This window comes from Lytechinus variegatus, chromosome 12 (assembly GCF_018143015.1).
Source record: "Lytechinus variegatus isolate NC3 chromosome 12, Lvar_3.0, whole genome shotgun sequence".
Classification (NCBI taxonomy): Eukaryota; Metazoa; Echinodermata; class Echinoidea; order Temnopleuroida; family Toxopneustidae; genus Lytechinus; species Lytechinus variegatus.
The window spans coordinates 6,177,604-6,192,272 of record NC_054751.1 but is presented as its reverse complement, the minus strand read 5'-3'; the positions used below and the strand labels follow the sequence as shown (position 1 = coordinate 6,192,272).

The 14,669-nt window shown below is 36.6% G+C and overlaps 1 protein-coding gene and 1 long non-coding RNA gene across 2 annotated transcripts in view; one reads left to right on the top strand and one right to left on the bottom strand.

Moving 5' to 3' along the window:
- LOC121424954 overlaps positions 1-14,669 on the top strand; it is a 29,271-nt gene that overhangs the window by 2,923 nt on the left and 11,679 nt on the right. Inside the window, exons 2-3 of the mRNA XM_041620854.1 lie at positions 10,932-11,081; positions 13,763-13,919. Coding sequence (XP_041476788.1) covers positions 10,965-11,081; positions 13,763-13,919 — 274 coding nt within the window. The 5' untranslated portion in view covers positions 10,932-10,964. The remainder of the gene's footprint in view (positions 1-10,931; positions 11,082-13,762; positions 13,920-14,669) is intronic.
- On the bottom strand, positions 42-2,186 carry LOC121424955. The gene is made up of 3 exons (XR_005971460.1): positions 2,147-2,186; positions 573-697; positions 42-79 (listed from the first exon to the last, which is right to left on the bottom strand). It is a non-coding gene; the product is annotated as an uncharacterized LOC121424955 (long non-coding RNA).

The following is a 14,669-nucleotide window of genomic DNA, read 5'->3' as shown; positions in this document are numbered from 1 at the left end:
GAAGCAACTGCTTGTTATGAACCTGGCCTTCAATTTTCTTCTTGATCTGCCCTGGTGATACTCAAACAGCCTGTGAAACCTGCATAGTAAACAAAAAGAAAAGGGAACAAAATGAGCTGCTGATATAAATTATTCTTACTCATCTTGTCCAGTTTATTTAGAAGTTTTAAACTTTTTATGAGCCCTTACTCTTCCATGCAATATTATTTTAAAAATGCACATGTAGTAACCTATGTTGCCAGATAAAAATCATAGATCACTATTATAGATCATTATTCATATAACTTTTTTTTATTAAGTGTGAAAACCCATTCAAATATATATCGAAAGATTAATCTCAATATTTTGTCCTTTTTTATTTCTGTCTTCAGAATAACTGAGTTTGAAAGTGATTTTATGTATGATTAATATATATAGCTAAGATACATGGACAATAAGTATGCATTGATGATAATGGAAATACTGGTGAATCTGAATCCAAAGAATATTGTCTCATCATGGAGCTTTACTTTATGGGATATAACATGATTCAGAAAAATAGGTTTTTTATATTTTTATGAAAACAAGCATACCTGGCAAGCTTTTAGATCAGATATCCTGTTACACATCAGATTGTACCTCTTGGTGATGTGCAAATGGTATTTGACTTTGTACTTCTGAATAGGCTGGGACTGCTAAGAACTGGATCCCATTGGATCTGCAATTCAATATACATACAATACTTTACAGTTAAAAATTTCAAAAATGATAAACAAAATTCCTCTCTAAAAACAATTTTTTCAGAGTTTCCAGCGTTCAAAATTCCCAACTAGAAAAAAGCAGGTCTTGACCAAAAACTAAATGGTTCAAGCATACGTGGCCTACTCTAGTGAGGTCTTTTGTCAATCTTCAATATATATATATACACCAAGCCAGCTTTGACAGATGTAGGATAATTATCATTTGTGTGATAATATGGCTCTCGCTCATTCATCAGTGCGAGTCAATCATTAAATTTTTTGCACTCGTCAATAAACATGTCTGATTTGAATCTCTACGTTAAGTGAGTTCCTCTTTAAGTTTAAGTTTGATTTTTATTTTAAAAAAGGGTTAGCTCACTTGCTGGCAGGTTTAAATGACCCTTTGCCTTTCACCACAAATAACATCAAGTGAGGACAATAAAGATAAATCAATCGGATCAGCCGCTCTCTCTGCTTAGCCTTATACTTAAACAATTCAAAATAGGGCACTATAAATTTTCTCAACCCTTCCAAAAAACAATTGAGCAGTTTGAACCCTGACATAGAAATGTTGCCCCCCCCCCCGAAAAAAAAGAATCGTTAAACTCCTTTGCTAGGCTAATTATATTTTAGTCCAACGGTCCAGCCAGGAACTAAAATAAAATTAAAGTTAACTTAAAAAATCTTTGTAGAAAAAAAAGTCAAACCAGACAGATCTAGAATTTTTTTTAAATCTATAATACGATAGACCTATCCTAGGGCCTTACTTTTATTAAAAAAAAGAAAAACGTTAACATCTGTCTCAAATCATTCCATGAGTGACCATGGGCATGGCAAAATCTACCAATATCATTCCAAGCAGATTCATCATTCAGTTCATTTAGATTTAATTTCATTTCATTTTAAATGCAGATAATTATATTGAAATAGCGGTGTCGAAAAATCAGTACTCGGCCCATGGCCTATAACTTCAAATTTCAACTCGAGCTTCTTTGACAATTAATTTCCAACACCTAATGACCTAGCCTACATCGGCAATTTCGCAGCCGGCTGGCACCGGCGATATCAAAGTCCACATCCCGCTCTGGCTATATAAGTTTGGCCTAATTTTGATGCAGCTTTGCCGTTAAACAAGTCCACATCTAACCCTGATATTTGACAAGATCTGAAATACAGATTTAATAAGGGCGGACATGAAGCATCCCAATTAACCAACTTAGTTCTACGAAAAACTATATTATTTTCTGACAAAATATGTCAGTCAGATTTCAGACTTATTTGGGATCAGGACAGGAAAAAGAAATGGAAATATGGAAATTGTGGTTCGCGATGTAAACTGCACATAAAGCCATGCATGCGACGCCGAACCCCAGCAAACACATTACAATTTCAACTAAGATCAAAGTAAGGAATTGAACTTAACTTACTTTTATTCCTATGGAATGTCATTAGATTGATATCAATGTTTCCTCCAAGATTTTCTGCTCCATTGAAGTTCACTCAGAAATCATGATTTCGAACATCAATTCTAAAAACAGATATTTAGACTTGCTATTGTATTTCAAAAAGTTGAATTTCGCAGAATCAAAAAGAACGACACTTCGCACAGATATCGTAGGGAATTGTGGGACGGAAAAAAATGTTTAATGCATGAGGACATGAATAAAACATTAGCGTTTTATCCAATCATACAAGTGCATTGTGCGTATTTTGACGTCATTACTCATGAATTAAACATTGACCTTCCAAAATCAACCTTCAAATTGGACAAATGGCAGCCATGTTTGTTATGTACAAAACCTATGGGAAATCAAAAACGCGCGAAAAGAGTTGCCTCTCTAGCTCCCTTCGGGAGCTTACGTATACGTAAGATCGTATCTCTGTGGTTACGACGCTCCGATAGCATTGAATGAGCTGCAATTTTGGTGAAAAGCGGCCGCAAGGCTCCCCGGCGGAGGCCGGGCTAGCTGCATCATGCACGCATGACCGTTCCGTAGGGATGCATACGCACTCACACGCTAGCGATCCGTTCCAAGGACCCCCGTTTCCACAAACATTTGTCGTTCCGAAGCCCGTTCCGAGGACCCTCCTTTTTACAATAAGCCCGCTCCAAGGCCCCCGTTTTTTGTCTCGCCCGCGGCACACCCCCACCACTTTTTGGTCGAGTGCCCCCCCCCCCGGGATGCAGTTCCGGCAATGCAGTACGGTATATTCTAGTTGGACTCTGAAAAACTCCAACTTGAGTTTTAACTGGATTCTGGAAGAATGCCAGAGAGTGTGGTCTAGTTTTTATATATTATTTGGTCTTTAATAAGGGCATTTTTTAAAGTTGTCATTGATGGCTGGTCTACATACAGAGTACAGTTTCTGGTAGAAAGGCAATCCACTTATCCAGGCACTGGTTGACATCAATTGTTAGACTAAACATTTTAAAAAAGCTTCCGTCCCCGTCTCTGTATGTTACAATGTCAATGGCTGTTCCGCAGAACTACATTGGCTCCACTTGTCTGTGTAATAATACTAGGCAGACATTGGGTAGAATGGGGTCGCAATAGGCTATAGTATAGCACTGCAAAGTTTAAAAGGGGAAAAAATAAAGTATGCACCTCCTTGATTATATGGATGAAGGTCTATCTTATCACAGAATCCTGACATCGAGGGACAAACTGGACCCTCAAAAACAGGAAAAGTTAGACCTCCATATTCTGTTCTCGGTGTCGATCGGCCATTTTGTTTTCAATTTTGAAAGAAGAAAAACAAACGATACAGAACTTTTCCTTTTTTGAATGTCCAGTTTGTGCCTCGATGTCAGGATAGACCTTCATCCATATAATCGAGGTAGGCCTAAGTGCATAATTTATTTTTTTCCCTTTTATTTGCGGTGCTATTACGACCCCATTCTACCCTATTTTGGAGAGTATCCTCTGCCTAATAGTTAGGATGGATGAGTTCCTGGGTTAACATTACAGCAGCAATGTTGTAGGGAAGATCGATAGCGAGTTCTTGCTTGGTAATTCGGATACAACACAGTAAAATGCAAGTCAAATCACACAACTTTGTTGATGAACGTTATGTTCAGCAATTTCAAATGTTCATCCAGGGGATAGATGACATTTTACGTATTCCCATTTTGGGCGCTGATTTAACCCCAATATGCTCAAAAGAGCCCTGGAAAAGAAACTACAACACTTGAGGCATAAGCGATGTTGTGTCTCGCCCACTTGTGAAAATTACCAAAACTATCTCGATTTGCAGGGCACGCAAGAGAATTGTATCAAAAGTTCATTATAAAATAACTGGGATGGAATAACAGTTGTCAAAAGAGTCTTGCATGTAAATCTTAATATTGACCTCAAAATGGCCTTTGACCTGACCATGTGACCTCCGAACACAATAACATGCAGGTCTCTAAACCGAAGTTTGATTTGAAAGTGACGTATGGTTGCAACGTTATGTGTCATAGGAGGGTCATGCATGTAAACTTTAACGTTGACCTGAAAATGACCTTTAACCTTAACATGTGACCGCTGACTGCAGCATAAAAGGCAGGCCCCCTAAGTACATCTACCATACAAGTTTGAATGAAATATGACTTGCGTTTGGCTGCGGAGTTATGTGTCATATGGTTTGTGATGGATGTACGATATTTGGATCTCTATGTCTCGTCTTCACCTCTGGTGGGTGCTCAAGACAAAAAAGGAGCTCCTGGATTATTCACACATGAAACCAATATGATTTCATGTAATAACATAAAAAAAAAAAATTGGGAATGTGACATCACTCCATCTCATGAATATTCATGACGACATGCTTCACAATATATTGCCAAAATTAAAATTCAATAACGTCGCTATTTGTTATCAGATTTTGATGAAATTTTCAGCATATTGCCCTGTGAATTTTACTCTATTCATTTAGATGTAAAAATTTTCAGCTTAGAGCACTCCTTAAAGTATGATCCAGACTGCCTTGTGTTGGTACTTGAGGATTGTCAAACTTTCCAGTCACAATAGTACCACACTTGGTAATTTTATAATTTTCAGGTGTTAAATTTGGCATTTTTTCACCCATATATATATGCGAATTATTCGGCTTCTAGCACTCTCGCTAAATTATCGCTAATGCTTTTATTTTCAATTGGATTTTTAGCCCTTGCAAAGAAAGCAGCAGTTCAGATTATATCCTGAAATGTTCAGCCCATACCAGGCTTGAGAAGATGTACATGTATGAATAAAACAGACAAAATTATTCAGCCATTTTATTTTGACTGGGCGTTCAATCAAAATAGATTTTTGATGTGAAATCAGTATTGCCATTCTTCACATGAGAGGAACATACTCGTTATATAATTAGTCTAGAGGCACAGACCCTTGATGATTCTTGCAATATGCATAGTGCATAATGCAGAGTCTGAAGTAGTGAGACTAAATTCATTATGTTACCTATGGCTGGCGTTATTTGTCAAAGAGAGTGTGGAGAGTAGTCTTCACTCTAAAGAGACTGCGGTTGGTTAAAGTTTTCAATTTTGAGTATGTACTTGCAGACTATTAGTAATGAATTGGAATAGTGACTTGCACTTTTTGGGTATTTACCAAAACTAAATATCAGCTTTAATACCAGGGTAATGAAGATTTCTCTCTTTTCCACATTGAAAAAAAATGAACACTTTTGTCAAACACAGGAAAAAATCCCTGTCACGAATTTCCTGGTAATTTCCCTTCTATGCTCTAACATACATTGTTCTACAGCAAGCTGATTGGGTGTGTTAAAGGGGCATGCACTGAACTCAAACACACTACATAGATCTTGTTGCGTATGCCTAGGGTGTGAACCAAGTTATTACACGTACACCTGGGTTGAGAGTGGCAATTAATGTAGATTTCAATTGCACCCATTCCCTGTGCAACTTGTGCTGATCTCAAACACAGTACATACCTGTATGTAGATCTCGGCGTATAGGCCTAGGGTTATTTGAACAGATTTACTACACCTGGGTTGAGAGTGGCAATTCATGATTGCACCATTTCCGTGTGCAACCCAATTCCCTTTACAATTCATATTACTGACCTCAGGTGCACACAATCGCACTGATTCCCTGTACGACTCACATACTGAACTCAAACACAGGACATAGATCTCTGCGTATAGGCCTAGGGTTATTTGAACCGATTTACTTGTACTTCACTTGGATTGAGAGTGGCAGTGTAAACTGCCATTGCACCAATTCCCTACAACTCACTGAATCTACTTATCTCTTTTAATTTCTTGTCCTTTCATGATATTGTCACTTTATTTTCAATGGAACTTAATGTGGTGTAGCGGTTGACTCTTAAAGCAAGGGTTGAGGGTTCGAATCCCACCCAGCGCTAATGTCCGTTGGCAAGGCAGTTATCCATGTTTGCCTCTCTCCTCCCAGGTGTTAATTGGGTACCCACTAGGATGTGGACGTCAATGTGATTAGATTGGCACGTGTGCACCGATAAACGGTCGCCTGGCCAGGATACTCCCCAGGGAGTAGAGATGGTGCACTTTATTTGTGGAACATTGATGGATCCTGTGACAGAGGCAATAATAACAGTGTAAAGAGCTTAGAAACAGAGCTTATGAAGTGCTTTGTAACTATTATTAATACTATTATTATTTAATAATATTATTGCAAGCAAATCGTTTTAACCTCATTAATGTTAGTCTTCTATTTGATGCACTCTTCCCCCCCTGACAAGTCACAACCCATACAAGGGACGTATTCCTGCCCCCCCCCCTCGACGAGCTTGAAGACCCTTCTTTTTTTTTGCTTGTCAAATATTTGGGCAAACGAATTTGCCCCCTCCCTGTTTAAAGTGAAGTGCTATGACAAACCAGAAGTTGATTGCAAAGGTTAAACTGGGTCAAATTATCTTCCTGAGAATTGTGAGTGAATGTAGGGCACTCCCTGCTAGAGGTTGTTTGTTTCATGAATGTGTGAATAAAGTGGGGTTTTCTTGGGGGGTGGGGGGGGGGGGGGGCGGCATGTGTAGACAATGAAATTGAAATGAATTGAATAACTTTATTGTCCATATTAAGGAAATTTTTTATTTCACTGGTTTACACACATGATGTATACACACAGAACAAAACAAAAAAATGGTTACATGTAAAGTAAACAAACATAGGAAATTATTTTAACTCGGGTATATATTTACAATACACACTGAAGTATTTGAAAATTACAAGTCAAAGTTAATAATAATAGTAATAATAATATACAGTTCTTGTATAGGGCATATCACATTATGAATGATGTCTTTATGTGCTTCCAAAGGACTTGGATATTATTAGCCCAGCTGTAGCTTGGCAGCCATAATTACTAAGATTACAGTGCACACGCATATCAAGGAATAAATTCCTGCCGGGTACCCATTCATCTCACCTGGGTTGAGTGCAGCACAATGTGGATGAATTTCTTGCTGAAGGAAATTATGCCATGGCTGGGATTCAAACCTAAAAGCCTAATTCAAGAATTATTCATATTTTATATTCGTGTAAATAAATTCCTCTTTTACCTCAACTTTACCTTTACAGTGTAATCTCCAGGGCCCTATCTTACAAAGAGTTACAAATGATACGATCATCCTTAACTAAATCCATCAATGTCATTTTTTTATACTGGAAATTTGCACAATGTCTTTTGTAAACAAAGAGAAACATACAGAATGTTTCAGAAAACAATGAGTGTATGAATATACATAAGTATACATGTACATACATGTATTACTGTGTGAGTAAAAAAAGAATTGACACCTTACCAATCCTTAATTTAAGGAAAAATATGTCATGAATGCATCATCATTATATACATGTATGGCTGGCAAGAGTATCTTCTCCCAAATAATTTGATTCCATTTATGGTATTTCTTCATGCTTGGATAAAATCAATAGGTATTCTTTGCAGTGATGTAAATTTTGATTTGTGCTAAAGTAAGGCATGATTGCAATGAATGAATCAAGATACCAATGTTGTCATTAACCTACATGAGTTTAGTAAGTCGACATATGCGAATCCATTTTCAATGAAATTGACCTGAGAATTGAAACTAAAATGTGTTTATAAACAATTATAGTGTAAGTTACTGAGGTGTTTTATAAAGGATTTTAAATTTTAATGCAACCCTTGTAGGATTATGACATCATTGGCATCTGGATTCATTCATTACAGTCATGCCTTAATTTGACACAAATCAATTAGTTACATCGTTGCAAAGAATACCTGCAGGTTATCGAAGCGTTAACACATTCCACATAAATGTGGTATGATGGTATCGCAAATTATTTGGAAGAACACACCCTTTCAGGCCATATACATGCATAATAATTATGTGCCCATGACATATATTTCTTTCACTAGAGATTTGTGAAGTGTCAAGTGTTTTTTTTTTACTCACACTGTAGAAAGCTTTGTGAACAAACATGCATTTCAATAAATGTTGACATTTCTGAGAAATTCTGACTTTCCATAGTTGTGGTTGATTGGATCAATCATAAGTCTTTAAAAGACAGGGCTCAGATCAGATGACACTGTAATTCATATATGGGATTAAAGGGATAGTTCGGACCGGAAATTCTTATATTGAAATAAAAAGAGTAAAATTGACATCTGGAGCAAAATGCTGAAAATTTCATCAAAATTGATAATACCGTAGATGAAATAAGTTACATGTGGCAATAAATAGCTAATGCTCTTAATCAGTTGTCAATCCAAATAGTTCTTGATAGAAAAATGATGAATAAACCTTATTTCACCTATATAAAAGAACAGGTGGGGATATGACATCAGCCCACCTAATGAATATTCTTGAAGACTTGCCGAGAATTGTTTCACTGGAATAATGCAAATCTTAAAAATTCAATAACTTTATTTGTTATCTAATTTTGATCAAATTTTCAGGATTTTGCTTTGAATTTTACTCTGTTTATTGAGATATGAATATCTCCAGCCTGGACCATCCCTTTACTAAAGAAAGTTACATTACAGGCAGTTTTGGGAAACAGCCCTCTTGTCTTTAATATAATTAATTTGTCTTTCTTTTTTTGGAGTGTAACATAATCAAATGTTTGATGGATTAAAAAACAAAATTTTCATGGCACTTTGTACATAATCTTTTAATGAATTAGTGAAAAATATAATTTCCTTTTACTTGTGCATGACCAACGATACAAACATGATAAGCAATTCAATTCAATTCAATTCAAATTTATTTTCATTCTTCAAAATGATACAAATAAGTACAAGATAGATTGATTCAATTTAAATAAACAATAGCATGAACAAAATTCAATATTGGAAGAAAAAAAATACATATTTGAAAGTAATCTAAATAGGAATTAACATACATGTCAAATTAAATCAATATAATCAATATCATTAGATATAATTGAATCAATGCAATTATATATCATGAGAAGAATTGAGGGGTCCACTGAAAAGCAAAGCTTGTATAATGTGGACCCCTCAAAAAATAGATACAAGGAATATAGAAATATACGTAAAGTAATGCATGAAGATAACGAAAAGGCAAGTAATAATAGTAAATTACAGTACTCTGTCATCAAAATCGATCAATGCTTATGAAAGACACATACAAAGCACAAAAGACAGAACAATTGCCATTGAGGTATACATGTAAATAAAATCATAGCCACAGGGAATTTTCTTGTCAGTATTAAAGGGCTTGCATCTGAACAAAAGAAATAGATTTCATGCTTCTGTGCATGAAAATAGACCTTTGCTTGTGAAAAGTGTCCATGAATTATTGCAGAAAATCAATTATTGTACTAGTGAGGGGCATGAGGAATAGAGATCTTTTTTTGATAACAAACTTGTTTTAATGCTATCATGCATTCTTTTTTTTAAATGGTTTTGAAAGCTGCGCAATTACGTATACATGTAATGAACATTTATTGCTACTGGTTTTGGATACAATTTACCTTTTAATTCTTTATCTTTTGAGGTTGATGTTTAAAAGTTGAAAACTATTCACCATTTTGATTTTTTTTAAAGTGGTCGGGTTTTTCAGAAATATTAAATCAATATAATGAACTTTGTATTTTTATCTGTTCTAGACTCCTAATTTGTGTAAATGCCCTCCTTTAGTACCATTCTGGTGAAGTGTAGACTGTCGGCACAGACCCTGATTGAAAATCGATCAATAAGTTGGTAAGTTAAGACTACTAGTGTCACAAATACATGTGTACAACTTGCTATTTCAATTCAAGAACAAGGGGGACTTTCTCTGCACAAGTCACAGCAAAGTGGAAAGTAATAAATGAATAAAAGAATTTGAAATGAATGAATGAAAGAATAAAGAAATTAATAAATGAATAAAAAAGGCTTTTAGGCTGCATATTCAAATCACTCACTGTGTGTTAGTTGCAGTAAGTTTTTGTCTCACTTGCATAGCAGAGTGAGACTAAATTCAAAATCTTAAACTAGGGTTAAGTTTTTGAAATGACAGCATAACTTAGAAAGTATGGACCTTGTTCATGAAACTGGGCCATAAGATTAGTCAAGTATTGCTTAACATCCTGCTTGAGTTTCATGTCACATGACCAAGGTCAAAGGTCATTTAGGTTCAATGAACTTAGACCATGTTGGGGAATCAACATCAAAATCTTAACCTAAGGTTAAGTTTATGAAATGTCATCATAACTTAGAAAATATAGGACCTAGTTCATGAAACTTGGACATGAGATCAATCAAGTATCACTGAACATCCTGCATGAGTTTCACGTCACATGACCAAGGTCAAAGGTCATTTAGCATCAATGAACTTTGGCCGAATTGGGGGTATCTGTTGAATTACCATTGTAACTTTGAAAGTTTATCGATCTGATTGATGAAACTTGGATATGATAGTAATCAAGTGTCACTGAACATCCTGTGCAAGTTTCAGGTCACATGATCAAGGTCAAAGGTCATAGCGTCAATGAACTTTGGCTGAATTGGGGGTATCTGTTGAATTACCATCATAACTTTGAGAGTTTATTGATCTGATTGATAAAACATGGAAATAAGAGTAACCAAGTATCACTGAACATCTTGTGCGAGTTATAGTTGTTTTCAAAGTCAGCACTGCTGCTATATTGAATCGCGTGATGCAGGTGAGACCGCCAGAGGCATTCCACTTGTTAAATCTATTTTCCACTAACGATTTAATTTCCTTTTTTGTTTTACAGCTTTGAAATTCAGTTGGTGCGTGAATAGTCGTCATGGCCCGTCAGGATAGGGAAAGAAGGAGGCGGTTGAACCGCATGATGAAGGATTTGCAGAACGTCCCTCCCTCCGAGATCCTTCCGTATCTCACTTGCCTCAGTAGAATACGTGTGGTGAGTGAGAAAAGAACAACTGATGAGCCCCTACTTTCCTGGAAAAAATTGTGTCACATAGTGTGTTTTCAGTGTGTTAATAGTGTTCACAGAGTGTTCACACTGTGTTAGTAGTGTGTTTTTCAGTGTGCTCACAGTGTGTTCTAGGTGTGGTAATGGGGTGTTAGTAGTTTGCTCATAGTGTTCACAGTATGTTAGTAGTGTGTTCGCTGTGTGATCTGAGTGTGCTGACAGCGAGTCACAGGTTGTTAGTAATTTGTGCACAGTATTAACGGTATGTTTGTAGTGTGTTCACACTGTGCTCACAGTGTATTAGTAGTGTGAACGCACTTTGTTCATAGTGTGTACGCTGTGTGATCTGAGTGTGCTAACAGTGTAGTCACAGGTTGTTAGTAATTTGTGCTCAGTGTTAACAGTATGTTTGTAGTGTGTTCACACTGTGCTCACAGTGTTTTAGTAGTGTGTTTACAGTATGTTAGTAGTGTGTACATTGTGTGATCACTGGTCACACTGTTAGTAGTTTGTTCACAGTGTTTACATTATCTTAGTAGTGTGTTCACAATATGTGACACTTGACATCTCAAAAGTGGGTGTCCAGTTACATGTAGTTCACACATTGTAGTGGAAAATTTAAAAATGTGATTTACATTGTCAAAATGTTCAAATTCAATGTGATCTTACACTGTGTTCCATACAATGAGCACACTGGGAACACACTTTGTTCACACTGTAAACACACAGTGAACACATTATGAATACACTGTCAACACCCTGTGAACACACTTTGTTCATGCTGTAAATACACTATGAACACCCTATGAACACACTCTGTTTACGCTGTAAACACACGGTGAACACATTATGAACACACCATGAACACACTTTGTTCGCGCTGTAAACACACTGTAAACACATAATGAACACACTACATGTGTGAACACCCTGTGAACACACTCTGTTCATGCTGTATATGCACGGTGAAACACATTATGAACGCACTTTGTTCACGCTGTAAACACACTGTGAACACATTATCAACACACTATGAACACCCTATGAACACACTTTGTTCACACTGTAAACACACGGTTAACACATAATGAACACACTACATGTATGAACGCCCTGTGAACACACTCTGTTCATGGTGTAAACACACATTGAACACAAACACATTATGAACACCTTATGAACACACTTTGTTCATGCTGTAAACACACAGTGAACACACTATGAACACACTATGAACACCCTATGAACACACTTTTTTCACCCTTTAAATACACGGTGAACACATTATGAACACATTATGAACACCCTATGAACACACTCTGTTCATGCTGTAAAAACACAGTGAACACATAAACACATTATGAACACCCTATGAACACACTTTGTTCACACTGTAAACACATTATGAACACACTACATGTATGAACACCCTGTGAACACACTCTGTTCATGCTGTAAACGCACGGTGAAACATATTATGAACACACTTTGTTCATGATGTAAACACAGGGTGAACATATTATGAACAGACTAGAACACCCTGTAAACACACTTTATTTTTCAGTAGGGTCATGAGATACCTTAAATAAGGTGTGAACCATTCACCTCTTTTAAAGCTAAATTACAGTCGTTGCAATAAAACACTGATTTCGTGAGAAAGTCTGTAGAACCAAGGTTAAGTATTACTATATCATCATCGATCTAGGTCTGGTACAGTTACATAAACTGAACTTTGTGAAATCATTAAATCTAAGCTGAAAAACAATCACTCTGAAGATCGCCAACACAGATAGTCACACGTGGGACAGTGTATATTATATTGCTGGAATAAAGACCCGACGGAAGTGCCCGAATCCGCGCTATTTGGCTTATTTCTCAGCAATTACACAATTTCTTCCAGAATCCTTCGGCACATATTTTGTCATTCTTATAAACAGATGCTTGGGTGGTCATTGTATTCTGTAAAAAGTCATTTGAGATTGTTACCAAAACTGGCATTTACCTTTAAGCTACCATTCACACCACTATTGCAGACAATTTGGAGGCGTGATAGCTCAGAGAATAGAAGGGGGATTGACCAGTCACCCCAAAACTAACAATAAGCCTCCAGTGAAAGTTCTCTGTAAATAGCCAAAAAAGTACATGTTATTTGGTCTCCAAAAAACACAAATTTGAAAATTAGCTTCTCTGAAAGATCAAGTTTTCTTTTCTATACTGTCAAAATTTATAAAGTAAAAAACCACCCAAATACACAATTAAGTTTTCTTGACACTATTTTTCAGGACAGCTTGGAAGTTTTACAGAAATTGCATAGTGTGAACATGTCATGCTTGAGTAACTCCCAAACTTCAAACCTTCTTTTCTCTTTATTTTGTTGAAGCTTTCAACAAATTTCCTCTAAATTTGATAAAGTACTTGAATGGGTTATTGTTGACCAATTTTTGTGAGTTATATATCATTTTAGAGCTTTTTGCTCTTTCAATCTCATAAATGATCTCAAAATTCATATTGGGCAACTTTCATATTGTTGGTTTTGGGTTGGATGGTCACAGGGTTCCTTTTGTTGGGCACATTGTGTAGGGATTAGGAAAGCAGAGCAATTGTCATTTATTTCTTCTCATAAGAGACATCCTGAAACTGTTTATTATCTAAATCCACTGTTTATTCAGGAGGTAGTTCGAGCAAGGGAAAAAAATGTAGGATCTACCATTGCAGCTGCAGAGCTCTTTGAAGAACTTCCGAAGAGGGAGGGTTGGTACAGCGACCTCATAAATGCACTCAGAGAGATTGAACGTGACACGCTTGCTGATACACTGGAAGGGCCAGGTGGGATATACCTCCTTTTATACAGGTCACAAGCATCATGTAATAGGTCCATGATTATACCATGGACTATAGTAGGTCCATGATTATACACAGGAGTCCGCTGTTAGCGCTAACAGAGCTCTAACAGAGGGTCCAGTAAACATCTTTCAGTTTACGATGTCAAACTTTGATCAGAGATGTGAAAAAGGCCACATTGTGACATAGGCATCGTTACAACATAACCGGTTGTGAGAGGGCCTCTGTTAGCACATTGTTAGCGCTTTCAGCATTTCTGTATGACAGCAACTGGTCAATCCTTGATGTATTCTTGTGCCTGTACCTACTGTAGATGATTGCTGGAGGCATCATATTTTCAGGTTTTTAGTCCATCTGTCCATTTAATTTTTCATTCTCACAATAATAGGTTATAAGAAAGCCATAAGACTGACCAGTATGAGTAATTATGGTCTGATTCTTTTTTATATCAAGGTCAAAGATCAGAGGGCACAGTGGTCATTCTGTGGATTACTAATAGAGTGTGTGAGGGACCAAATTCCAACTTAGTTCATGCGAAAAGGTCAGGGTGTTATGATTTGAATTGGGGTCATAAGGTCAATGGTGTCAAGGGTCATTGCATAATTGAAAAAATCTCTTTCTTGAGTTAACTTGGGAACTGTTTGGGGGATAAATATGAAGTGTTTGCATATATGTGAGTTAGAAGTGGCCTGATTTTTTTTTAGGTTTGTGGGTCACAAGGTCAATGATCAGAGA